The sequence below is a fragment of the Vicugna pacos genome, chromosome 5 (genome assembly GCF_048564905.1).
Source record: "Vicugna pacos chromosome 5, VicPac4, whole genome shotgun sequence".
NCBI lineage: Eukaryota > Metazoa > Chordata > Mammalia > Artiodactyla > Camelidae > Vicugna > Vicugna pacos.
Genome location: NC_132991.1, coordinates 43,467,239 through 43,494,237, shown reverse-complemented (window position 1 = coordinate 43,494,237; position 26,999 = coordinate 43,467,239). Strand labels below are relative to the sequence as shown.

General features: G+C 40.5%; 1 protein-coding gene and 1 pseudogene across 8 annotated transcripts in view; both read right to left on the bottom strand.

Annotated features, from left to right (window-relative positions):
• Nucleotides 1–26,999, bottom strand: part of MYO3B (myosin IIIB) — a 427,394-nt gene that overhangs the window by 224,433 nt on the left and 175,962 nt on the right. For all 8 annotated transcript variants that reach the window (XR_012072650.1, XM_072961115.1, XM_072961116.1 and 5 more), the window contains one exon: nucleotides 14,999–15,064. Coding sequence is in view for 7 of the 8 variants with exons in the window: in XM_072961115.1 (XP_072817216.1) it covers nucleotides 14,999–15,064 (66 nt within the window). In the remaining variant the exon portion in view is untranslated. The remainder of the gene's footprint in view (nucleotides 1–14,998; nucleotides 15,065–26,999) is intronic.
• Nucleotides 8,520–8,666, bottom strand: LOC102534789 (large ribosomal subunit protein eL39-like; annotated as a pseudogene).

Here is a 26,999-nt window from a genome sequence, read left to right as displayed (position 1 = left end):
GAGAACCACCCCAGACACTGCTTCAAGCAGGAGTCCAACTCTGGACCTTAAATTGCTTAAAGCCTTCTTATTTCTTATTCACAGGAGCCAAATTTCCAGCGACTGCTTGCTTCTGATCCCAGTGGACCCATGATTTCAGCCCAGCTAAGCACTTTTAGCTTTTGTTCTATTATTATCTGTCACAATATTTAGATTTCTTCCTTCCCTCTTCAGTAGTATGTTTCTGACCTTTCTTTTCATATGTGGTCTCTCATTATTATGTGTTTGGAAAAGCATAAACTTGAAAAGCACCCTTGACAGAAAATATCTTGCATCTAAAGGCAAAAAAACCAAAAAACAAAAAAACCCTAAATTCCAAATTTATCCAATAATTTCTTCTGCTTACCACTATCCTAAATCATTTTTTTTTAGTAATACTCTTAGATGTGAAGAATGTATTAAGCTATTAATGTATGTGGCCAAGATTAACACCTGTCAAACATGCCCCTGGCTCTACTTTATAGGGAGGAGGCAAAGTTTAGGTCCTAGGCCTCAAACTCCCCCACACTTTCATGTTTACCCATCACACCTGTGTATTCCCCTAAGCAGTCTTGGTAAGGCAATGTTTACATTAGAAGGAAATTTCCAAAATCTATGGGATGCAGCAAAAGCAGTTCTAGTGGAAAAAGGGAAGTTTATAGCAATACAGATCTACCTCAAGAAACAAGAAAAATCTTGAATGAACAACCTAACCAACCATGCAATGGAATCAGAAAATGAAGAACAAAGCCCAAAGTCAGCAGGAGAGACTAACGAAGAGGTGAAGTATATGAAACAGAGACAAAGAAAAAAATCAGTGAAACCAAGAGCTGGTTTTTTGAAAAGACAAAATTGAAAAACCTTTAGCTAGACTCATTCAGCAAAAAAAAAAAGAGAGGAACTCAAATAAACAAAATAAGAAATGAAAGAGGGGAAGTAACAACTGATTTCACAGAGATACAAAAAATCATAAAAGAATACTTTGGACAGTTACATGCCAATAAACTGAACAACCTAGAAGAAATGGATAAAATTCTAGAAACAAAATCTTCCAAGACTGAAATAGAAAGAAACAGACCAAGAAATAAACCATCTGAACAGACTCATCACTAGTAGTGAAAATGAATCTGTAATTAAAAAAAACCCCAGTGATGGAAATGTTAGGTATCTTGATTTTGGTGGTGGTTTCATAGGTGTATACATCTATCAAATTTCATCAAATTGTACATCTAAAATATGTGTAGTTTCCTGTACAGAAACTATACCATAATAAAGTTGTTTAAAAAACAATAAAAAAATATTTTAAACCCAGCAAATGAAATTCAGGCTAGACAGCTTCACAGGAGAATTCTGCCAAACATATAAAGAAGAGCTAATACTATCCTTCTGAAAGTATTCCAAAAAATTGAAGAGGATAGAACACTCTCATTCTATGAGGGCACCATTACCCTGATACCAAAACCAAAGACACTACAAAAAAAGAAAATTATAAGTCAATATCTCTGACGAATAGAGATGCAAAAATCCTCAATAAAATCCTAGCAAATCAAGTTTAACAATACATAAAAAGGATCATACACCACAATCAAGTGGGATTTATTCCAGGGATACAAGGGTGTTTCAATATTAGCAAAGCAATCAATGTGATATACCACATTAACAAAATGATAAAAATCACACGATCATCTCAATAGACACAGAAAAAAGCATTTAACAAAATTCAAATTCCATTCATGATAAAAACCCTCACCAAAGTTGATACAGAAGGAACATATCTCAAAATAATAAAAGCCATTTATGACAAGCCCACAGCTAACATCGTACTCAACGGTGAAAAGCCAAAAGCCATTCCTCTAAAACTAGAAACAAGAGAAGAATGCCCACTCTCACCACTTCTATTTAATACGTTATTGAAAGTCCTAGACATAGTACTCACACAAGAAAAATAAATAAAAGGCATCCAAACTGAAGAGAAGTAAAACTGTCATTATTTGCAGATGACCTGATACTATATGTAGGAATCCCTAAAAATGAAATTAGTTCTATACACTAATAATGAACTATCAGAAAGAGAAAAAGCAAGAAAACAGTCTCATTTAAAATTGCTTCAAAAAGAATAAAATACCTAGGAATAAAATTAATCAAGGAGGTAAAAGACCTATACTCTGAAAACTATAAAACAGTTATTAGGGTAACTGAAGATGATACAAAGAAATGGAAGGATATCCCATGTTCTTGAGTCAGAAGAATTAATATTGTTAAAATTTCCATATTACCCAAAGCAATTTATAGATTTAATATAATCCCTATCAAAATATCTATGGCATTTTTTTCACAGGACCAGAACAAATAATCCTAAAATTTATATGGAACTATAAAAGACCCTGAATTGCCAAAGCAGTCTTAAGAAAAAAGAATAAAGCTGGAGGCATCATGCTGTCTGACTTCAGACTACACAAAGCTACAGTAATCAAAACAGCATGATATTGGCATAAAAACAGACACATAGATCAATGGAGTAGAATAGAAAGGCCAAAAATAAACCCATGCACCTATCGTCAACTAATCTGCAACAAAAAAGGCAACAATATACAATAGAGAAAAGACAGTCTCTTCAATAAGTGGTGCTGGGAAAGCTGGACAGCTACATGTAAAAGAATAAAATTAGAACATTTTCTCACACTATATAAAAAAATAAACTCAAAATGGATTATAGACCTAAATGTAAAACCAGAAACCATAAAACTCATGGAAGAAAACATAGGTGGAACACTTTTTGACATTAATCATAACAGTATTTTTTTGGATCTGTCTCCTAAGGCAAAAGAAACAAAAGCAACAACAAACAAATGGGACCTATTAAACCTAAAAGATTTTGCACAGCAAGGAAACCATCGACAAAACAAAAAGACAACGTACTGAAAGGTAGAAAATATTTGCAAATGATATGACCAATAAGGGATTAATATTCAAAATATATAAACAGCTCAATAAAAAAATTAAAAATTGGGCAGAAGACCTGAAAAGTCATTTTTCCAGAGATTTACAGATGGCCAATAGGCACAGGCAAAGATGTTCAGCATCGCTAATCATCAGGGAAATGCAAATCAAAACCACAGTGATGTACCATCTCACAGCTGTCAAAATGGCTATCGTCAAAAAAAATCTACAAGTAACAAATGCTGTCAAGGATATGGAGAAACAGGAATCCTAGTACATTACTGGTGGGAATGTGAATTGTAGTGACTGCAGTCACTACAGAAAACAGTACAGAGGTTCCTCAAAAAATTAAAAACAGAACTGCCATATGATCCAGCAACTCCACTCCTGGGTATATAACCAAAAAAAGAAAGGGGAAACAGCAATTTGAAAAGATTCATAAACTCCAAAGTTCACAGCAGCATTATTTACAATAGTCAAGATATGGAAGCAACCTAAGTGTCTGCCAACTAATGAATGGATAAAGAAGATGTAGTATATACATATATACAATGGAATATTACTTAGCCATAAAAAGAATTAAATTCTGCCACTTACAACAATGTGGATAGACCTAGAGGATATTATGCTTAGTGAAATAAATCAGAGAAAGACAAATACTCCATGTTATCACTTATATGTGAAATCTAATAAATAAAGCAAATGAATGTATATAACAAAAGAGAAACAGACTCACAGATACAGAGGACAAAACAGCAGTTACCAGTGGGAAGAGGAAAGGGGGGATGGGCAAGATAGGGGTGTGGGATTGAGAAATACAAACTACTACATATAAAATTAATAACCAATAATGACATATTATACAGAGCAAGGAAATATAACCATTATTTTGTAATAACTTTAAATGGAGTATAATCTATAAAAAATTGAATCACTGTGTTGTGTACCTGAAATGAATGTAATATTGTAAATCAACCATACTTTAACGTTAAAAAAGAAAGAAATAGCCAGCTCTGTAGAATGTCATGTCACTGACTGTGGTCCTGAAACATCATGCGCTATGAGAACATGGCTTTTTCTCTTAATTCTGGATTCAGAAATGTCTCCTTTTCAACCTTTCCCTGGACTTCTGAACCAAGTGATGTATGCTGTGATGGTGGGAAATAAAAGAAGTGGACTGGGGTTGGGGTGGAGAGGAATGGGCAGAGGTTGTTGGAGAGGAATAACCACTGAGAGTGCCAGGGAGGATTTGTTTTGACATCATTTTCATACATTCAAAGCAACCAAAAAAGAATCCATAGCTAACCATGTAGCTGTCATCATTCACTTTAACAGTCCTATCCTTTTTCTGATAGCCGCAATTTTATTTTTGTTTTGGGAATGTGTATGTGTGTTGGGGGAGTGCATTTGACCACCTTTTCCACCCCTCATACTCTTCCTTAATATTTTGTTTATGGCTAGAAGAGGTTGTCCAAAGATCATGAATCGTAACATCCAACTTCTAACCAGGTCCATCATATGCTGTGTATAATTTAGAAGATATCACCTCCTCTCTAGAATTCCTGGTTCTTCAAAAGGAACTGATGTTTACTGAGCTCCTGCCATGTGCCAGGTATTAGAGATACAGAGTGGAAAAAACATTCTCTGCTCCCAAGGAACTCTAAGTTTGAGTGAGAAGAGAGACACACAAATAATTTCAGGATAGCTTGACCTGCTCCCTTCTCCCCTCCTTATTGCAAAGGTCTGTGAAAGGCACCAGGCTGGCATGAAAGCATGAGGGAAAGGGCCTCTGAGTCTTCCTGGAGGAGTAAGGGGAAGCCCCACTTATTCAACTGCTAGAATGTGCAGGGAGTGTGGAGGAGAGAACACTATTACATAGACAGTCTAGATCCTGAATCACTTTTTTGTGTTGCCCTATAAGCAATGGGGAGCCACAGCCTGATTGTGAGGAGGGCATGACTTGAGTGGTTTGGGGTTTCAGAAAAGTCATGCTGCATGTTTGTGGAGGATGGTTAGCAGTGACTGCAGCTGTAGAACCAGGAAGAGTAATATGGAGGCTGTTGCCCTAGTTGCAGCCCAGAGCTCAGTCATTGTCCAGGAACACCAGAGACCTGTATGATGGAATATTCTGGGCACATAAAAGAAGGCAGAGAGCAAAACTACCATCCTAAGTTGGGAGCAGAAAGGGAATACCACATATCCTAAGCTACAGTCAGTGCTCCCACTTCTAGAGCCTCTGGGTGCTTTGGCCTTGGACATCAAGGGGGACAGAAGACCATGTCCAAACACTCCTTACTTATACAGGTAAAGGGGAAGCGGAGGGGAGCAAATGTCACTAAGTGATCACAATCCTCTATCTGGATGCAGCCACAGAGTCCTAACATAGCATTCTAGGAAGGTGCCCAAGTGGTCAGTGGTGGAATGCAAGATGACACCAATTTGCCATCTCTTTCTATTGTAATTTGTTCCTCTCAGAGAAGCAATGCAACCATGAAATCTTAGTGCAAAATGTGTATTTGGTTCTTGAAGTCCTCAATAAAGACCAGCAAATCACTGACAATTACAAAATATCCCTGTTTTACTATTGGCTGATAGGCTTGGGAGGAAGTGTTTAACATAAACTCTTTACATGTGAGACATATTAAAAAAACACACATACACATACACAAAGAGAAAGGGAAGAAAGGAAGGTAGGAAAGAAAGAAAACACAAAAAGAAAGAAAACACACTATGGCTTTATGATGTAATACTAACGCTTGAGGTTGTGACGGACCATTTTACATCCAGTCCTCACTGGTAAAACGGTGGACACTGCTGTCCTCACCCACAGCTTGGGAAGCAGAGGCTTGGACAGATCAAGTGACTGAAGGTCGTGTAACCACCCAATCATGGGCTGTCACAGTTTCCCAGGGTTGCTGCAGTGAAGTACCACAACTGAGCAGCTCAAACAACAGATATTTATTCTCTCACAGTTCTGGAAGCTAGAAGGCTGAGACGAAGGCTTTAAGTGGAGCCATGCTCCCTCTGAGAGCGCTGCAGAAGAATCCATTCCAGGCCTCTTTCCTAGGGCATGGTAGTTCCCTGGCTTGTGATAATGTAACTCCAATCTTCACATGATATTCTCTCTGGGTGAGTCTCTGCCCAAACTTCCCCTTTTTATAAACACATCAGTTATACTAGATTAGGAGCCCACCATACTCCAGTATGATCTCACCTTAACTAATTACGGGTACAATGGCCCTATTTCCAAATAAGGTCACCTTCTGAGATACTGAGGGCTAGGATTTTAATATATGAAGTTTTAGGTGAAACAATTCAATCTGTAACATGCAGTGATCAAAGCCAGGCTTTCTTTACATATGTGAGGAGCATTGTTTGAGCTCAAGCGTTTATGCTTTGGGCCTCTCTTAAAGGCAAGAATTCTCACTATCCATAAAAATAAAACCTTTTAAATAAAATCCTTCTTCCAAAAAAACATTCAACAGTCCTTCACATCAAAAATCAATTACTGGATTTTCCCCTCACTCGTGAACCTGGTATATCCTACACTTGATGACCTTAGGAGGTTCCAAATTAAAATACTGGCAGGTCACTAGAAGCTGCAAACATACCTAAAAGGAGATGGAAGGGCCAAAGAAACTGTGATGACTTATTCTATTTAAAATTGCTGTTATAAATTTTGAACCCACTTAAAAAAAAATACCAGCCCTTTCTTCATTAGTGCCAAAGGGCTACGTCTATTATTTTTAATCCTGCCAGCAATTATCAGTGGGCTGGAAGAATGTAGTACTATGATGTGAGCCTTCATTTCCAGTTTTAATTAAAATCCTCACTGACCCTCAGCCAGACTTGCTTTTTCGCTAAAGCCTGTGGAAACCCCACAGTGCAAACCACAGCAGCCAGGGGATGGAGGGGCAGGCAGGAAGCTGGAGCTTACCATCAAGACAGAAGAACATCACAGCCCCTGGGAGACGACCCGGGAGGGGTGTCACCCTGGCTATAACATGCTCCCACCTTGTCCTTGCTGTCCTCATCTCTCCCAGGCCACAGGTCAGCCTCCATGGGGATCGCAACTGTCCTTCCCCAAGATCCACTACTGTTGTGACTCATCACTCGACAGGCCCGCCTGGCTCTCCTTCCTGACTCCCACATCTCTTGATGGCACCACTAATGTGAGTTACAGTCGTTATCACTGTCACTCACATTTGCTGAGCTCTCAGTCTGTATCTCACTTAATTCTTGCAACAATCTATATAGTACCATGATTACAGACTGCTACCTGTCCACACACTCTCCATTCGTCTTAGGGATAGAGCCCTGGTACCATCCCAGGCATGTAGCTGCCCTGTTCAAAAACAGCATTTCTCGGCTTCCTTTGTAGCTAGGTGTGGCCACACGATAGGTTGCAGTTAACAATATATTGTATGAAACTGCCAGAAAGTCTTCCTAAATTAAGGAAACTTTCATTTTTCTCTCCTTCCAAATCTGCCTATAAATGTTGGAGCTCCAGCAGCCATCCTGGCCCATGAGGTGCCCTTGGGAATGGAAACCACACTTAATGGGGCAGCATGAGGGCAGGAGTCTGGGTGGCTGCCACGGGCCCTGCCAGACAAGCAGTACGTGTGTGGTTTAACTCCCAGCTTATTTTATGTGAGAGGAAATAAATTCTACCTTGTTTAAGCCATTGTTATTTGGAATTTGCTATCATAGCAGACTTGATCTTAATCCCAAGTGGTTGCTATATAAGTATTAGTACCCCCATTTCACAGACAAGGAGACTGAGACTCAGTAACTAGACTAGAAAAATCTAGGTGGCAGTGCTAGAATACAACCTCACTTCAGATCCTGTGCTTTTAATCTCTCCAAGATATATTCTCTAAAAAGACCCTTTCCCACACTGTAAACAGTGGAGTCATATTTGACTCTTCCCTCTCTATAGCACCTGTCTCCTCCTATAGGCAGTGCCACACACTGTGGGTTCTGCCTCCCATGGCCCTCCCAACAATGTCCTGTCCCACTGCTCCCTCTCTATGAAGAAATGTGTGGCTAATAACAGCAGGACAGAGGCACTCAGCTCGGACAAGGTGTGCCCTGGGACAGGTGAGAGGTAGGGCTCTCTGTGTTCCAGGCATTGCTTCCCCTTGACTTCTCACAAGAAGTCTTCTCTGCTAGAGCCACTTCTCTCAGGCTAAGTTTGAGGGGACTGTGCTGTTGCCATTGAGAAGGGAGTGGAGAAGGGTGTGTGTGTGTGTGTGTGTGTGTCCTGAGCCGTGGAAGTGAGTGAGCTGAAATCTAAATAAAGAGAAACTGGACAGCAGACTGAAATATTTCAGAGGTGTTAAAGATGAGAAGGTCATGGACACTTTCCCTTTTTTTCTCAAACCAAAGGTCTCACACTCTTATTACTGAACCTACTAGTGCAAAGGCATAGAAACAAAGAGAAAAATAATATTCCTAGAAAAACATGTCCAGCTGTCCAGATAGTGGTGATGTTTTCAGCTCCATATGGGAAGACGTTATCGACTTTGGTATCACACGTGTGCCATCTTATGTGCAATTCCTTACAGACCCAGCTTAGTTATTCTCTAATGTCTCCTCTTGGAATTGTACCTGATTTTAAAACCAGTTTTCATGCGAATCCATTGGGGAATGGGACAATTCTGCTTTTGTTTCCTGGCCAGGAATTGCCTGATCCTGAAAGTCTTGTGAGAAGAACAGGGTCAACCGCACACATCATGATGATGGAGAGAGGAAGGGAGCCAGTAGTACTTTGAAAAAACAGCTGCCGAAGAGCAGCATGGGCCAAATGCAAAGGATAATAATAAAAACAATAGCCACTGCTGGCTGAGTATGAATATGCATGAAGCAAGTCTTCTGGGGTTGAAATCCTAGCTCCACCCCTTAAAACAGCTGTAGTCTTGGGACCTCTGGCCTCTTTCTACCTCAACTTCTGTAAAATGGGGATAATATTAGAACCACCTCATATGATTATGAGGATTAAGCAAATGATATGACATGTAGAGAATAGAGCCCAGCATGTAAGAGTTACATATGTTAGTTATTATTATTATCTGCCAGGTTCCACATACACATTATCTAATTTCATCCTTATAGTAATCCTGTGAGACAGGTATTCTCGGCCTCAATTTGACAATTGAAAACCAAGGGTCAGAGAGGTTAAATATCTTCCTCAGGGTTATAGCACTAGTAAGTGGCACAGCTGGACTGCACACACTGCCCTTCCATGACTGCCTCTTCTTGATAATGAGCCAGGCAGCCCTCAGGGGAGGGGCAGAGAGGGGACAGGCTCACAACAGATTGCGAGCCACGCCCCCACCTCCCCACCCCCACCCCATACACAAGGTACATGGACACACAGCACAGAGCTCACCATCACTTCTGTTTATTTCAACTGCAGATTCTTTTTGATTTACATTATGAAATTCAAGTATGATTTTTTAAAAAAAAAGTCAGTATGGAATAAATGGTACAGGTGGTACATTCAGGCTAATCTTATCTAAAAATCACCTAACATAATGTGCCACAAGCACTAATGTGAAATCCATGACATATGCTACAGACCTGATTTCTCACAAGATCCAAGCTTGGCAATTATAGGAAAATAAACAGAATACGCTGACTAGAGTCTGGAGTGCCAACTTTACTATACTTTTTCCTTATTCTGGGTGAGGATAAAATCCTCACTGCCATGGTTCCTAGGACAACAGTGTATTCCAGGTATGTGCGGATGCTTCCCTGTGTTTCAAACAGCAAGTCACACTGAGTCACTTCTTGGTTTATACCATGAGAAAATCAGATTTTTATCAGCTGAGTTTACAAGTGGGGTGAGATCAAATCGGGCCCTCAATGTCATTAGATGATCTACTGGATAATCTAAATTAGATGCTTTTCAGGGAGATATAACCTTGAAACACACAGCTTTATTTGTTCTTCTCATGAAAGGGGGAAAAAAACCCACAGTTTTTCAAAATGAGAAAGAAGTTGGGTTGCATTTATAAATATGTTGATCAATACATGTTTAGAGAGGAGAGGAGAATTTGGGGTTTTTTAAATTAGAATATTTTTTAGCTTCTCTATGAGTTTTTATTAATTCACTAATTCCCTGTAGCTCAAGAGACGCTAATTAATTCAAGAAACCATAATAGCTAATCATTGGCTAAATAAATCTAAAATGGAGAGAGTCTGTCACTAGAGATACCACTGCTCATTTTAATTAAAGTTATCAATTTGTGAAGTAATGTAAATAAAGGTTATTGCATCTTTCTACTCAGGAAGTATTAACCCTGTGCATGGCCACCTGAGAATTCATTTGGACTTAAAAAGCCAAGAATATTTGGGGAACTTAATCAATCACTGAGTTAGGATATTTATCATTCCTAGCATGTTGTTCATTGACATTATAAAGCCATGTGGAATTAAGCTGCCTTGAAACATCAAAATAGGGAATGGAGAAGGGCTGAGAATCGTTGCCCTGAAGGGACTACAATCAATGTCAAGGAAACAAACACCCCAAAATGATTACCTTTATAAACATTCAAGCCTAGAGAAAAGCAGATGTTATAGGTCTGACTTTTAATTTTTAAGGAATAAATTTATTCAAATGCTCATTAGTTTTAAAAGTCTTGCAGCTTGGAGTAACCTCACCTTGTTAACATTCAGGGCACTGCATAGCCATCCGAATATCATTTGGAGGGATAGGAAAGGCCGCCTCAACATTTCATTACGAAATGGTAGGGCTTGACCACAAGGCTCACTCTGGGAAATACACACCTGCATGCTTAGCTCCTCAAGCCAGCCAACCCTGGAAAGCAGGGTGTGCGTGGGCAACCACATAGTTCAAGTCATTTCAAAGTCCAAGCTGAGCAGTCATAGTGCCCTTGGTGGCTTTGCCTCTGACTAAGAGAAATCCATCTTTACTATCTTACTAATCAGTTCAAGAGCCACTGATGATGGAATCCTGAATCTAATTCCTAATAAAATCCCCCAAATTTTAGAGGCAAATGAGAAAGCATAGTCCACAGATTCATTTTGGTCAATGGATGGGAAAGTATTTTTGTAAATTAGTCCACAGACCTGAAATTAATTTGAACAGGAAAAAAGAAGTGACATTCTTCAGAACCAAGGTGAAGATGGCAAAGGAAAATCATTGTCATCTTGTCAAAAGGCTACTTCTGAATGTAGGCTCCCAACAAAACAGAAGTCTGGCTGGGACCTGAACCAGATAAACTTGTTATGCAAATAGCTTTAGCCAAAGGGGAAAGGGCTGATAATGAAATCCCTACAAAGCCAACCACACATTACAGAGGTGACAAAAAACATCAGGCAGGGTCCTAGCATATGGATAAAAAGCAAGACAGAATTTATGTGAGCATCATGTTTAATTTATCATAACTAAGCTGTCAGGAGTCATGCTTTGACAAATGCATAACTAACACATATAAATGAGTCAATTATCACTAACGACCAAAGGTTCAAAACCAAACAGGCTAATGTTTCCTTTCTCCTTTTTTAACCCCCAAAACAGGTTTACAGTAGGATTTCAGACCTTAAAATCTCTCCTACTGTCTCCAAATTAAGAAGGCTGGAAATAAATCTGAAAAACACTAAGCCACATCCTGGCACTTATACACCACCTCTGCTCCCACTCCATGCATTTATTTATTCTTTTTTTTTTTTTCTCTCTCCCTCTCTCTCACACACACACATATACCCTGTCCCTTGTCTACACAGCTGTGACCACTGGGCTATAGCCTAGCCAATCCCTGCATACCACTGCAGAAACAATGAGAAGCCATAACGTCCTTTGGTGAGTGGAGACCATCATGGACTAAGAAAGATTAAAATTACTGAATCAACTCTGCTATGGTTCAGCAGTCACATGGAGAAAGGGTTTTAAAGGTTTTAAGGCTGTTAAAAAAATTTCTAGTCCTGTTTATTCTTTAGAAAGAGACCTAAGTTTACCTTAATACAAGTAAACTTATTACTGTGGCTCCATCTACAATGGGAATTGAAGAAATTATCTGGATAACTCAGGCTAAAAACCTTTTCCTGAAATTATCAGATAATCATCTTCTCTCCTAAGCCCCAGCAATAATGAAAAGTTTATAAGCTGAAAGTCTTAATCCCCCATCCTTTCCCCCTTTCCTTCCCAATACGAACAAGGTAAATACATAAGCAAACCAAGGCTCACTCTTTAAATAGACATTTCTAACCCAGTGAGTGTCACTGTTTATATTTAATCAGAAATTTGAATAAATAGAATGAAATAGAAAATTTAAATTGCATTTGATAGGCTGGCTCCTTCATGAAACCAAAGGATATTATCTGGGAATAGGGGGCAGTTTTCTACCTAAAAATACAAAATACAATATTATTTCCTACGATATTATATTCCTAAAAATCTTATAAAAGCAAAATTCATGGGTGAGGAATCTCAGATGTCATGGGGAAAACAGGATTGGGAGGCTGGGGACAGGAAAGAATCTATGAACACCTATAATATATAAAAGTTTCACTAATAAACCCAATAAGGACAACTCACTAATTAAAGAGAAGATTGATGACATTTTCCCATATTTTAACTTAGTAATAAAACATACAATCACTTAATTTCTATTTACCTTCCTTGGTTTATCAAAACCTTTTAAAAAATCTCCCTCCACTCCAGTTTCAAAAAGATCTTTTTGCTTTGCCCCTGATGGTATACACACTTAAAGGCATTGTTTTCCATGTTGAGTTCTCCATTCTAGTATCAACATGTTTCTAACTCTAAAGTAACTCAGAATGAGCACATTTGGAATTCTCACAGTTGAAGAAAACATAAACAGCTTTAAAAGGGCATAATTTAAATAACAGGATTTGCCATAAAGAAAAATCAGTGGTAGAGAGGGATTTGTATATTTTATTCAACACTGAAAATCCCAATGCCATCATCAATTATGTACCTTTACTCCTAAATCTATCTAAGCAATACCATGCTTCATTTTAGTACACAAAAATACTTCTAAAAAAATATAAAGAAGCCAAATTTGGTGAGTCAAGTCACATTTTAGAGGCATCACAAGATTTTGGTACAGGAAAGAGTACCTGTGAATATGTAATGTGGTTTTCTACGCCGACAGCTTAGAGAAGGTCAATCAAGGGCATCTGTGTGCAGCAGTGGAATGAAAAAGAAATTTTGAATCCAGCCTTTGCCAGCAAAACCACTGGAACCCTAGATCCCAGATTTCTTTCCCTGGGGTGATCTGAACGTGTTCTCAGTCACCAGAATTTCCACCTCCTTTGGCTTCCAAATATCAGGAAGTGGCTCTTCCTCTGCTCCAATGTGAGCGTCACCCCTCCTGCTATATCTGTTGTTCTTCTCAACACTGCCTCATATCACCACCCTTGACTTGTGGCTGTTTTTGCATTGTGTATTCCCTGCAAAATCATCAGAGTGGGGACTGGAGGGGCAAGGCAATGTCCTCCATCCCTGACCTTGAACTTCATGGTCACATTCCAAGACAGCCTGGCTTAGTAGAGTTCTTGGTGTTCTTTATTGCTCCTCTCTCCTGAGGAAGATGGCAAAAATCTAGGAGGGATTGACTGGACAATCAAACAATTTAAGGGACCTTGAGCTACGTTGCATTTGAGATGAAGATGAAATACAGGTTTACAGCTCTTTATACAAAACTCTCAGGGCCAAATATGTTTTGGAATTCAGAATTTTATCAAACTTTAGAAAAGTAAACCAGTGTATTTACTGTATGTTATGTAACATCCCCAGCAGGATCTGGGGCAGCAAACTATAATCAAACACATTAATATATCTGCAGCAATTCACATGAATATTCACACTGAGTAGGATAAATAGTGACTAAAAATAGCCTCACTTCAGTTCAGGTCATGTGTTGCCACCAAATCAGTTTACATAAGGTCAGGGCTTGCGGCTAAATGACTCAAGTACAAAAAAAACCTTTCATTTTTCAGAGTTCTTTGGATTCTGGAATTGTGAACAAAGGATTGTATTGTGTTTAAGGAAGATGATCAAGAGACTCAGTTTGCTTCAATGCCCTGCCTCTCTGTGGAAGCACATAGGCATAAGTTAGAGAAATCTGTGATGACCTTTCCCTGCTTCCTGTTTATCAGCTATTTTGGTCACTTCTTCCTCCCCTCTCCCCCCCAAGACCTCTGAACCCCTTGTTTGATATAGTAGACACTGAGAACAACTCTTCCTACTCCTGTGCCTGGATATGGCTTGTAATGCCATGTCTAGATTCCTGCCCCCACAGTTCACCAGGCCCCTTGCTTAGGGTCACATAGCCCCCTCCAACATAGTGAGCATCCTCCCCAGACTTGGGACCAGTGTGGTCCTCTGTCAGAGGGCAGGCCCAAAGCTCATGTTCCAAGCACTCAGTCACCACACTGTTGGTGCTGCTGTTGGTTCTGCTCCTGTCTTTGTCCCACGGGATATTGCCTAGTTCCTGGCAACATAGCTCCTACCAGGTACATGACCCATCAGTTGAGTTTTCATCTTGTTCTCCACATCTGGGGCCCTGACTGGGCTCTTCACCTTGGTGCCTCAGGCCTGAAATCTTGCTTTGCTCCCTCAATCATCTTGGGAACTGGAGCCCTGCTCCCATATCACAGATCCTAGAGCGAAGCCCAACTTCCAAGTTGCAAAGCCTCTACTGAAGGCTGCCACCTTTTGTCCCCTCTCTGGCCCAAGTGTGGGTGTCAGACTTTGAGATGGAGTCTCCTCCCTTATTAAACAAGACCCATTGGCAGTATTTTCCCCAGGACAGAGTAAATAAATGTGACACATATGATCAGGAGGATTGATTACAACCAAGAGTCAAATGGAACTCCTTATTTTTCGAATCCTGTAGAGGTAACTTCTACCATTTACTGGAACAAATTCTGTGTCATAATGTGCTAAAAGGCATAACAACTTCTAGTGCCAAGTCAATTCCACAACTTGGATTTCTCCACTGTTCAAGGCCTTGCTGGATAAGCAATTTTCAGTGGAAGAAATACTCACTGTGAAATAAAGTGGTTGAATTCCTCACACCATTTTTCTGGATGAAGTAAAGTAGGTGGAGGGTTTCTGAAAAACAAAAACAATTTTCTTCTTACAAATAAAAGGGTTTGGTCAAAGGCAAAATATCAATTTGTCTTTACTGATCTTGTTCTAAATATCTCTGATAAAATCTATTCTTGTTTCTTCCTGGGCAAGAGTCATTCATCAGTGGTAAACTATAAAGCACAAGCCCCTATTCATTTAGTCTCTCGTTTTTATTGACTGAAGGCCTACTACGTCCACGGTTTTCTGCAGGACCTGCGAGGGTTACACCAATCAGGAATATTTTTCAGGGAGAGGACACTTTAACAAAGGGTAAGGCAAGCACACAACCACTACAGCTGAGAGCTGAGTATTATTAGTGCCGTAAGAAAGCTACTGCTAGGGGCTAGAGAGAAACAGACTTTTAATTTTGCAGGATTTTCAGATCATTGTGCTACCATTTGAATTAATTCTGTGATGCATTTAAAGTATACTTATAAATTCACTGGTCACATTTTAAACTATTTCCTATATGTCAATCCTTGCAATAGGCACTGGAGAAAGCCAAACCGCTAAATCAAGGTCCCAGACCCTGAGAAGTTCCTGGGTAGCGAGGAGGACGACATCCAATATAACTAAGGACAGGAGGTCCAAAAGAACTAGAGAACCGTATAAAAACTCTGGCAACCATACCACTTCCTGGTGAGAAGGCAGGAAAAGGAAAAGGTAAGAGCCCTGCATTTGGCTGAATATTTACCCAAAAAGAATCCATTTTAGAACAGGTGACATTCCCTTTAGTGGATAAGAATTCTTTTTTCTAGCTATAAATGGAAATAGGGGCCTGTGGGCAAGTCTAGTTCAGCAAATGAAGAAAGTTATACTTCTGCACACATGAATTATGACTGTAAATCTTAAACCCATTATATACCTTTTATTCACTTGGGTTCTAGTTGCTTCCTAAAGACATAGATTGCTCTGAGGAAGGGGAAACAGCAAGAAGGACCAGAAACAAAAAATGTATCAAATAATGTTATTATAAGTTGCCTCCCAATATCCATTCTTTTCTCATTTCTTCTAGTACAGTTTTTATTCTGACACAATGCTGCCTATATATTTTCCTGAGTTCTTTGCAGCTAAATGTGGCCGTGTGACTGAATTTGACCACATGATTTATTACTAAAATTGTTCTATGTTGTTTCCAGAAAGTCTTCTTAAAAGAGAGGAGACATGCCATCTTTCCTTCCCCTTTTCTACTTTCTGGAGCATGGATATGATGGCTGGAGCTTAAGCAGGCATTTTGGACATGAAACGAAAATGAGAGCTATGAGCTAAGTATGGCAAAGAAGGTAGATAGGAAACTGGATTTATGATGACATTGTAAAGCTGCCATACCAGCTCTAGACTGCTTCTGCCTGATCTACCTTAACAGGAAAGAGAAATAAACTTCCATCTTCTTTAAGCCACTGTTATATGCAATTCATCCTAATTGAGCTGATCATATTTCAGAGTATTATCCTATTACATGATTAGAACACAATTTGACAAGTATATCACAAGCACAAAGATATGGGCAAGCATAATTAAGGGGCAATTTACCCAATCTGGGGAGTCACAAAAGACTAAAAAGACAACGAACTTGAGCTGGCCCCTGAAGATTGGTTAGATTTTTCAAGATAGACTAGAGGGAAGCCATTTCAGGCTTAGGAAACAATTTGTACCAAGTCACAGAAGTGTAAAAAAGCCTGGTCGGTTCAAAGAACATAAGTAATTTTTTGAGGCTAGACTGCATGATTCTTTCAGATCTGGAGAGAGAGTAGGAGGGAAAGCTGAGGTGAAAAGATAGAATAATGAGAGGAAATACATGATTTCCCTGTTCTGCATAAGAATTTAATTATCCTTCAGATCTTCTGATTCAAAGACCCAAAGGAAAATTATCTATGTACCAGCTAGAAAGAGTAGCAGTTAAAGGTTGTCCTTCACTCAATTTGGAGGCTGCCTCTATCTCAGTCATTCCATTCAGAGACATCTGCCTTCATCTTTCCCTTGCCTTTTTAAAATAATATAAGTACCATCACATTATTTCTGCTTCAATACTAGTTTGGCTGCCCTGTTCTTACTGGCTCCAGTTATTTGAGACTGCACGTCCACACATCCTCCCAGTTCACCTCAGTGGGCTTCAGCACAGCATCTCTCAGAGAGCAGGTTATCCTAGGTCATCTCTACTGCCCTTTTCAGAACTCGAACTTCCCTTGTTCTCAGGTTTCCTGCTGTTCTCACTGAGGTCAGTTTCATAGAGAAAAGCTGCTTAAACAATTTATTGTCTAACAGGCTTAATCCACCTCCAAAACCGTTAATTATGACCAAGAAGTCACTTGTAGACAGAGCAGCAGACTTGATTAAAACAACCCTAGCAGGCTCGACCTTGGCCAGCCAAGCACGGAGGAACCCTCTGCCACAATTAGAGAATAACCTGGCAGGGGTCCACTGGAGAAATGGATGGCAAGTGTCCACTCTCATGTAGAGAACACTGTCCCTTCCTGTCTTCAGTCTGTTCCTCAGCAGAAACTATGGGCAGGGGCTACTGTTATGTGTTGGCCTGAATCTCTGCCTCAGGACCCAGAAGAGAGCAGCAGATCACCACGTACCCAGGTCACTACCAATCCCTGGTGGCCTCACATGAACCTCACACAAGCAAACACTTTCTTTAAAGCTTGGCATCATAAGAATTTGGTTTTAGATAAGCTCATTTGACCTTGTAGATGCCCCGCCTTTCCTGGAGTCCATCCATCATACTTAGGCTCAGTAAATTCAGATCTTGTGAAAGATTATTATCTGAAGGTAATGAAAACTAAAAGGACTTTGAAGGCTTTACAGTACTTTATTTGCACTGGCAATATAAATTCTAGTTCTCCTGCCATCCAGGAAGAGCACCAAATAGTAACAGTGGTACCTTTTTGGTTCCTCTCAGCACGACAGATGCGAGCTGCAACCCTGCCCAAAGGGTCTCTCTCCGAAAAGAGGTGAGATGGTTCCTGTTCAGTGTGATAGGAGAATCAGTGCATAGCTGAGATGGGCAGGCATCACTCACCTATGCTTATAGATGCTGAGAGCCTGCAGGATGTATGAATGGTGAGGAGCTGAAAGACCCATGAACCCGAGAACCAGCTCTCATTTGGATGATGTTTATGAACATACCGAGGCAATGTAGACAAGAGATTAGTCAGTAAGGGAAAATGACTATATTTGATCTCAGGTTTGCATGCCTGGATTTTATCCCTGTGACTGGGACCCCAAATTAAATTTCTACAAAATGACTCCCTGCACACATTAGGGCTACAGCTAGGGGTGATGCCTAATTCTGACATCATAATCCTGGGTTCAGCAAATACGGTGGAGATAAAGTTAAACTTCTTCCCCCAAAGCCTCTGTGGAACAAAATGATTTGCTGAACAGTTAAACTGAATTCATTTTAGTTCCTGAAATAGAGAAGCAGCTGATTGGACCAAGGGGACACCTGACCTCAAGACAACCAATTCAAATTTAATCTGGTGACCTGTGCCAAGGTATGACTCAAAGTGATAAGCCAGGTCAACCCAATTCTCTTTAGAAGGTTGTTTGGGGTTTTTTTTCCTACCTTGAACTGGAAACAAAACAAAACAAAACAAACCAACCTAGGAGAATGAGGCAGTTTAGTAATGGGAGCTGATGCTGAAAGACTCACGACAATGAAGCAGACAGAGAGGCAACGCAGCACACGGTGCAAGCTAAAGTTTTAGGAAGCAGACACCAGGAACAAAGGGAACCAGGGAATGAGGAAAAAGTAGACTAAGCATAGGAGAAAGGAGGAAATGAGCCACAAGGAACCCAGACCTCATGGAGGGAGGCCATGCAGGTCACTCTCAGCCCTTCTGAGAGTGCCTCTCCCTCTGGCACACCTAGAACAGCACTGACCCCAGCCTTCTGCCCTTAGCTCCATGCCCCTCCCCCCCACACATTCAGAGGGCTCACCATGTCAGCAGCTTCCTCATCTCTATCTCCTGCCTCCGTTTCTCCTCTGCCTTCTGGCTCGTACATCCAACTGCTTACTAGATGTTCCATTTTGATTTCCCAAGGGCACCTTCAAGTCAGCATATTCAAAATCAAACTCATCTTCTTCCCCTAACTCTGCACTCTACCTGGTTGTTGAAGTCAGAAACTTGATTTCTACCCTCTCCCTTGACCCCACATCCACTCGGTAAAGGCAGGATAATGGCTCCCCCAAAGAGGGCCACCTTCTAATGTCCAGAATCTATGAATATGCTACCTTCCATGGCAAAGGGACTTTGCTGAGGTGATTAAGGTTAAGGACCTGGAGATGGAGAATTACCTTGGATTATCTGGATGAACTCAACTTGATCTCAAGTCCTTTAAAGCAGAAAAGAGAGGCAGAAAGAAAGAAGAGGCAGGAGAGATTCAAAGCGTGAAAGGTAATCTACTTGCCACTGTTGGCTTTGAATATGGGGGAAGGGAGCCATGAACCAAGGGTGGCCTCTGGAAGATGGGAATGGGCCGCAGCTGATACCCAGCAAGGAAAGCAGGACCTCTACAAATTCCACAAATGGAAGAAACTGAATTCTGTTAATGACCTGAATGAACAAAGAAATCAGTTCTCCCCCAGAGCCTCCAGAAAGGGGTGCAGCCCTGCTGACACCCTGGTTTTAGCCCTGTGAGATCTATGTCTGATTTCTAACCTACAGAACTAGAAGGTAATAAATTTGTGGTAATGTGGTAATTTGTTATGACAGCAATAGAAAACTAATACATAAATCAAGCACCAACACCTATCGATTCTACTTCCTGAAGTCCTTTCTCATCACCCTATTCTCCCTTTCTCAGCCTAGTTCAGTCATTTATCCTCCTCATCAGACTACTCCAGTAGCCTTCTTATTTTTCTCTCCCTCCATCCTCATCTGCCTCCAATTCATCTTGCACTTGGCAGCTAGAATTTCTTTGTAACATACAAATCTGACCTTGTTATTTTCTTGCAAATTCTTCAGTAAGTCCATATTCCCAGCATGATAAAAATATTTCAGCTCTTTTGCATGATATACAAATAGCCTTGCCTGCCTATCTACCCAATCTCATCTCAGACCACCTGCCTATGCTCACCTGATGCTGAAGTACTGTACTATGTAGAACTTGTAGCTCCTAAAGCAGGTCCTGTTCTTTCATGCCTCAGAGCCTTTGCACATTCTGTACCTTCAGTTCAGAATGCTGTCTGCAATTTGCCCACCTAGCAGGCTCCTACTCATGCTTTGTGTGTATCTTTAGTACCCAGTACAGTAGCACTCAGTAAATTTTTGCTGAATGAATAACTACACAAATGAATGCACATAAAACATACACATATTGTAAGTAAACTGAGAAATGATGCCAGGACCAAACATGACTTGATCCCTGAAACAGCATAAAATTCAACAAATACAGAACAACTCCTTTGGATGTGCACAAATTCTGACTAAATTATTCAAAGCAAGTAGGGTTTGATAAACAAAGGAGTCTTCTTAGGTAGTGACTTGAGTTGGATTTGACAATATAAGCCTCATTCCTCATCATTTTGGCTATTTTTGATGCTCAAATGTCCCCAAGTCCCTCAATATAAATGACTAAGTGAGCAAATAAATCATGATTTGAACTGCATTATAGACATGACCTAATGCCAGGACTGTCATATACATGTGCATGGGGGGCTGGAGATAGAGGGGGTCAATACTAATAATTATCCCGTGTTGAGTGCTTACTACCGTACACCAGGCTCCACGCCAAGTGCTTCACACGTAGGGCAACAGGACATCACAATAATCATGTTCCTACTGAAATAACAATAGGAATTATGATTCCAGTTTCACAGGTGGGGAAAATGCAGCTTAAAAGAAGAAATTTTCTTAAAAACATCTAACTAAAAAGTGGAACGCTTAGGTTCTAAACAAGTATTTCTGTCTCCAATGTCCTGACACCTCACTGTCTTCTGTGTTTTATCTCATGAAAAGTCCATTACTTTGGAAGATGAATTAAGAGAACATATATGCAAAAAATGACAGAAAAACAATTAGCAAGCACCTCTAGAAGGTATAAAATGAAGTCCTCAAATATTAAAGCAAACTCACCAAGCAAATGTTGAGTAAAAGATTTATCAATGAGACTGAGTTAATTAAAAAGGCTTCCTAGAAGTTGTGAATTTTGAGGTGAGTCCTAAACAGGGTACATAAACCAGTTGGTGCAAGGAGAAGGGTGTTAGGGAAGGAGAGGAAGAACTTGGGAGTATAATAATAAAAAAGCAGTCATTAACATACAGTTAAATAAGCACAAGAGTGTGCTCAAAAGGTATTCTATTCCTTTACTCATAAAAGCAATAAAGCAAGACATGAGAGCACAATGAAGTGTTCTGAGAGTATTAACCACAGCGACAGAGCTGCCACTCTGATCACAAGTGGCAGATTCACTAATGAGGGTGAAGGGTCAGGTGTGTGTGTCTGCCTCTCATCCCTCGGCATCACCCGCAAGCCCTAGCCAAAGCTGTCTTTCGCTCTAAGTCATCGCTTACCTGTTCAAAATAAACTGTTTAAAAATTTTTACATTTATTTGTAATACATGGCTCCATCCTGATACTAAAAATTCCCCAATGCAGGAACGAAATTAAGCAAAAAGCAAAATACCTCTTCAGTACTACCCTGATCCTAGTCTCCTTGGGTCAGATAGCTTGTATTCTCTCAGACATTTTTTTTCATTTTTAAACATTTGCCATAAATACATAATATATATACTGTTTTGCTGTGCTATAAATATACAATGTAATAAATACAATATAAATCCTATGTTAATACTTACATTTATAGTCGGGGACAGTAGAAATGGGATTATATGCTACACGTAAGTGTCCTGGTACTTATTTTTTCCATTCAATAACATGCCAACTTTGTCCCTAAACAGTATTCCACAACATGGACATTCTATAGTTCTTTCAGCCATTCACCCACTGATGGATATTCAAACTGTTTCTATTTTTTCCCACTGTCAGAAGGAAAGCTGAAATGGTTTACACAGGCCACCTGTCATATGGGCTTTCTAATTCTTTAAAAGGATTCTTAGCTGGCAGACTCCTGTCAGTGAATATTTAGGATCCTGCCATGTAACTTAAATGCAGAGAGAGGAGGCACTGATTGTTTTACCTTCTGGAGGTGACCTAGTGGGAATTCCAGAGCAGAGGAGGATGTGACTGCCCAATGGGCCTGCAGGGCTGGAGGAGAGCCCTTGGGTCAGCACACCCTGGAACGCACTATGAAGGGGAACTTTGACTTATTCAACTCCACCAGGGTCAGACAGATAGCCCTGCTGCTGGGTCAGCTCTGCCATGTGCAGACATCTGCCAGCTGGTTCCAACAGTGGGTATCTCTGGGTAATTATCTTGACATATGAGTTACAGACCAAGGTTTATTCAAATTATACATCTAATTCTAGTAACAGGAATCACTTGAAAAAAATTATGTAGTTGAAGATATTTCTTTAAAATCAGAAAATAGATGAGGTGAAAATGACACAGAATCACAACGCTCTACCTCTCCCCTCCGCCAGTGTGAGAGCTAGGCCAGGCTGGAAAAGACACCCATGCAGAGTGCTGACTCCACAGTGAAGGCAGCTGCCGTCAGGGGCAGTCCTTTGAAGCGGGGAAACAGAGGAGAGGAGGAGTTTTGCAAGGACAACACCAGATGAGAAGGGATCTGGGAGGAAGCAAATGTAGGAAAGGAAAAATACCTTTCCTTCTTTACCTTTAAGTTCTCAACTGGAGCCTCTGTAACAAAGGACAGACAGGAGAAAAGCATACACATTTATTTAATATAACTTTTACATGCATGGGAGCCTTCATAAGGAAATGAAGACCTGAAGAAACGGTTAAACCTGAGTGTTGAAGGGTGGAGTCATGGAAAACTGTGATGGGACAGAGCGTGAGCTAAGTGTGGTATACTGCGGAAACTTAGCAAGGCTGTTCACGCAAGTCTGCTGTGTCCACTGTCTTGGTTTTCATAGGTAAGGATGCTCCTTCCTCCAGGTATAGGGAGGGCACCTCTCACAAGAAGGTTTTATGACCTGCTTTACGGGAAGGTCACAAAGTCCTTCCTGCACAGGCCATTTCTCAAATTCCTTCAGCTTAAAATATTCACTATACCGGGGTCCCATGTTCAGGGATAGTGTGTCCTGAACTGTGTCACAAAATCGAAATGAATCTAAGTCACATCTCAGCCTTAGACCTGTCTAAGAAGGTAGAGGTTTTATAATCAATACCCATGATAACTTATTCTACAATAACTAAAGAAGTTACTAGAAAGCAGTGAGGAAAAAAGCTAAGATTTGTACTTAAATTTCAAGATTGTTGATTCCTTTGATTCTGATTCTTAACAGCCTAATTTGCTCCTGTCCCTTAAATAATACCATTTTCTATGTTAAGCTGTAATCATTAAAATGTACAGTTATCCCATCAAATCACATGGCCCACAATAGACTCATTTTTAAACATTTACCATGAGTAAGTGAAAAGATGTTCATTTCCTTTGGCTTTTCAGTCCAGCAAGCTTCTGTTACAAAAGACATCTGAGAATCTCAAGATTACATTATGTTCCCCATGTCAGGCCTATGCTTGAGATGGGGCATGTCATGGAGCTTTATAAACCGTTGGGCACTACACTAACATTTCCAGTGTTCACAAAAGGCAGGAACTGCATTTTCTCACTCTCCAAAACACATTGGGGTACCTTTCCCTCCTCTGTACTCTCACTGTGTAAGCACGCAGGACACACAGGCAACTCAGCCATGCACACAGAGTGCAGGGGAAAGTCAAGGACAACAGCAAATGCTATATCAAGTGGTGTGTGGCTCACTGTCTGAGGCAACGTGGTCATTTGCTGACACCCGTTCTTCAATTTCCTTCTTCAAGAAGAACTCAGCAACACCAGCAACGTTAATGTCCAACGTGTCAGGGAAGCAGACCTTGCCCAAGGGCTGGCTAATGACTCTTTTCCACAGTGGTCCTTTATGCACAGAGTACAAGCCACAAGTCTATTTTTTTTTTGCACAGTTTTAAATGCATACTTTATTAATTCATGATTTTAAAGAGATATGTTTCAAATAGATGACATTGTTTTCTAAATGTTTTTCCTAGTCTCAAATTCTGGTCTGTTTATATGGGTTCTGTGGGATTGCAGTCATTGAAGGCGATGACTATGGTGTGTCTAAGCATTCTGGAGATACAGAATCACTCCCTAATTAGGTTAGCATTTAAGGAAAAACAGCTTTATATACAGTGGGATGAGAGTCGTGGTGATGAGACAGCGGGCCAGGGCACAGGTAAAGCGAAAGAGCATGGGCTAGACATATGTGCTTTTCTGGAACATCCATTTTTCTGGTGGTAAGTTATGTAAAATTGTTTCATATAAAAATCACTGGGGGGTGGGGGATGGAGAGACAATAAAAAGTTGGACTTCTCCCTGCTTGGGTTCTGAACTAATTAAGAATCAAGAAAAAGTTCTCAGAAGATTGGGTCCAAAATAACACCTTTACTACTGATGGAGTAATAAATATTGATCTCAGAGAATGTGGCTTTCACCTGCGGGGAGTAGGCTTTCTAAACTGAAACACAGAGTTAGACAGACTTATCTGGGAGGTGCCTGACTCAGGGGCAGAGCCTTGGCCACTGAGCTGACTGCAGGCTGAGAACCAGGCTGACTCACAACAGAAAGGAGAGGAGAAAGAACTGGGACCTGCATGTCCAGTGCCTCTCCAAACTCAACATCTGCACGTATCACTTCTGATCCTGGAGTCTCTATCAATTCGGGTCCAATCAGAAGATAGAAAAAAGCATCAGTAATTTGAACAGAGAAAATTGATTATAAAGAATTATTAACTTGAAAAAGGGGATTAGATGCTGAGGAGTAAAGAGAACTCTAACAAGCACACAAAGGGCAGATATGGGAGCAGCTACTAACTCTAGATGAAACAGAACATCCAAAGAAGAAATGAATTTGGAAGAGTTCCTGCCCCTAAACCCAAGGCTGATTCAGACCTCACTGGAAAAGATGTGACTATGGCCTACGGAAGTGAAGTTCTGTGAGGTGAGACAAGCCAGGGCTGGCAAAGTGGAAACCACCTTCCTGGTGCCTAAGACTCACCAGGAAGCCACCTGATGTGCTGGTAAAACTCGCTGGAGGGTGAGCACCACTGGACGTCCCAAAAGCCGTCGACAGCCCCAGGCCACAGGAGCAAGCAGGAAAAGCACCCTGAAACCAGAAGAGGGCCCATCATCTGGCAGTGTCCTTCCAGTGCCCTCTACCGACAAAGTTTAGCATCGGCCATACAGCAAAGGAAAAATGCTTATAGAGTCAAACTCCAGTATCACAAAGCACAGAAAAGGAGAGTAGTTTTGGAGCTGAAAGGCACTAAATTAATAATTGGCACAGGAAATAAGTGAATGAGAAAACAGAGAGGCTAGGAGTCTTACAATATTCTTTTTTTTTTAAGATGAAACATCAGATTTTAAGGAATTTCTATTTCAGGCTTGCAATAGGTAACTTCCAACCATGATCAACTAAGTAAGTTCAGTCTCCTCTGCCTTAGGAGCACTTGCTGGATATATCTGAGAGGTAATGAAGGATAATAATGGAAAACGTCTTCTTCCCCCACTTAAAAAATCTGTTTTGTTATGGTGCATGAAATTGCCTAAGATTCATGGCTTTCTATCACAGAAGTTCCTTCTTGAAATAGGAATGTTCTTGGAAGCACCCTATGGTAAACCTTTATTGGTGAAAACATTACTTAAGATAAATGGCAGACAAGAATAGAAACTTAGAAAAACGAACCCAGAATAAGGATCTGTGAGGGGACAGGACCACAAATATGGACTTAATCTCTGTGGTTTTCCACTGCTGTGATTCCAGCTCTGTGTGAGCTGGAAAAGTGAAGAGTCATGACACCTCTTTTCTTACTCTTTCCTATCTCTGCCTCTGAGATTTCTCCCAGCAGAGAAAAAATGATTCAATGAAAATCAGTGTGGTTTAAAACACTTATTCCAGGACCACGGCCACAGAAGGGGAACCCCTTTTTCTTCTGGGTCCCCTTCCCCATGAACACAGTCACAAGAGTGCTATGTATGGAACAGGCAGACGGGACCTGGGAATGATTCTTCCCCCTGTTCTCTCAAGCCTATTCAGGAACCCAAGACTTTCCCTTAAGCTAGACCACTTTTCTGCACAGTCTAATATTATTTCTGGGGTCTGAATCTTTAATTTCTTGAGAGCTTATTATGTAAAAGCACTTTGCTAGGAATTCACTCACTTAATCCTTACACAGACTTTCTAAAGCACGTTACACAATTCCCTAATATAGCGATAAAGAGACCAAAGCTTAGAGCAGTTCAGAAGCTAGTCAGAAGTAAGTTCAGAAGTTCAGAAGTATGGCCAGACTTCCTGTGCAGGCAGACTGATCCCCAAGAACACAACTGCAGCCACTGCGCCATCCTGCTTCCCCACTTGGGAACTCCTCTTGGTTAATTAGACACCACAACATTTTTAGATTCTGCCAGAGCAATTTATGTCCTATTAATAGGGGAATATGGGCCCAATTTAATAAGCCAGTTGCCTTTCTAACATCCCATCAACTTAAGCACAGTACTCTTCAGATCACCAAGACATCTGCAGGCAAGTCCAAAGAATATTTTGTTTGGGATGCAGAATGATCAGTAATAGGGAGTATGAGCTGAGAATGTTCTCATCTGTTGAGTTTTATACATCCTCTGTCACTCAGCTCCCTCCAAAGTCACAGCTGGTAAAACCAAATGGGTCATTTTACCACAATCAGACTAACGTCACAGTTCAAGAAGCACCATTTGTCCTCTAAGGCGAAATCATGCACCTAATTACAACATACTGTTAATAAATTTATAATAGACAAAAAG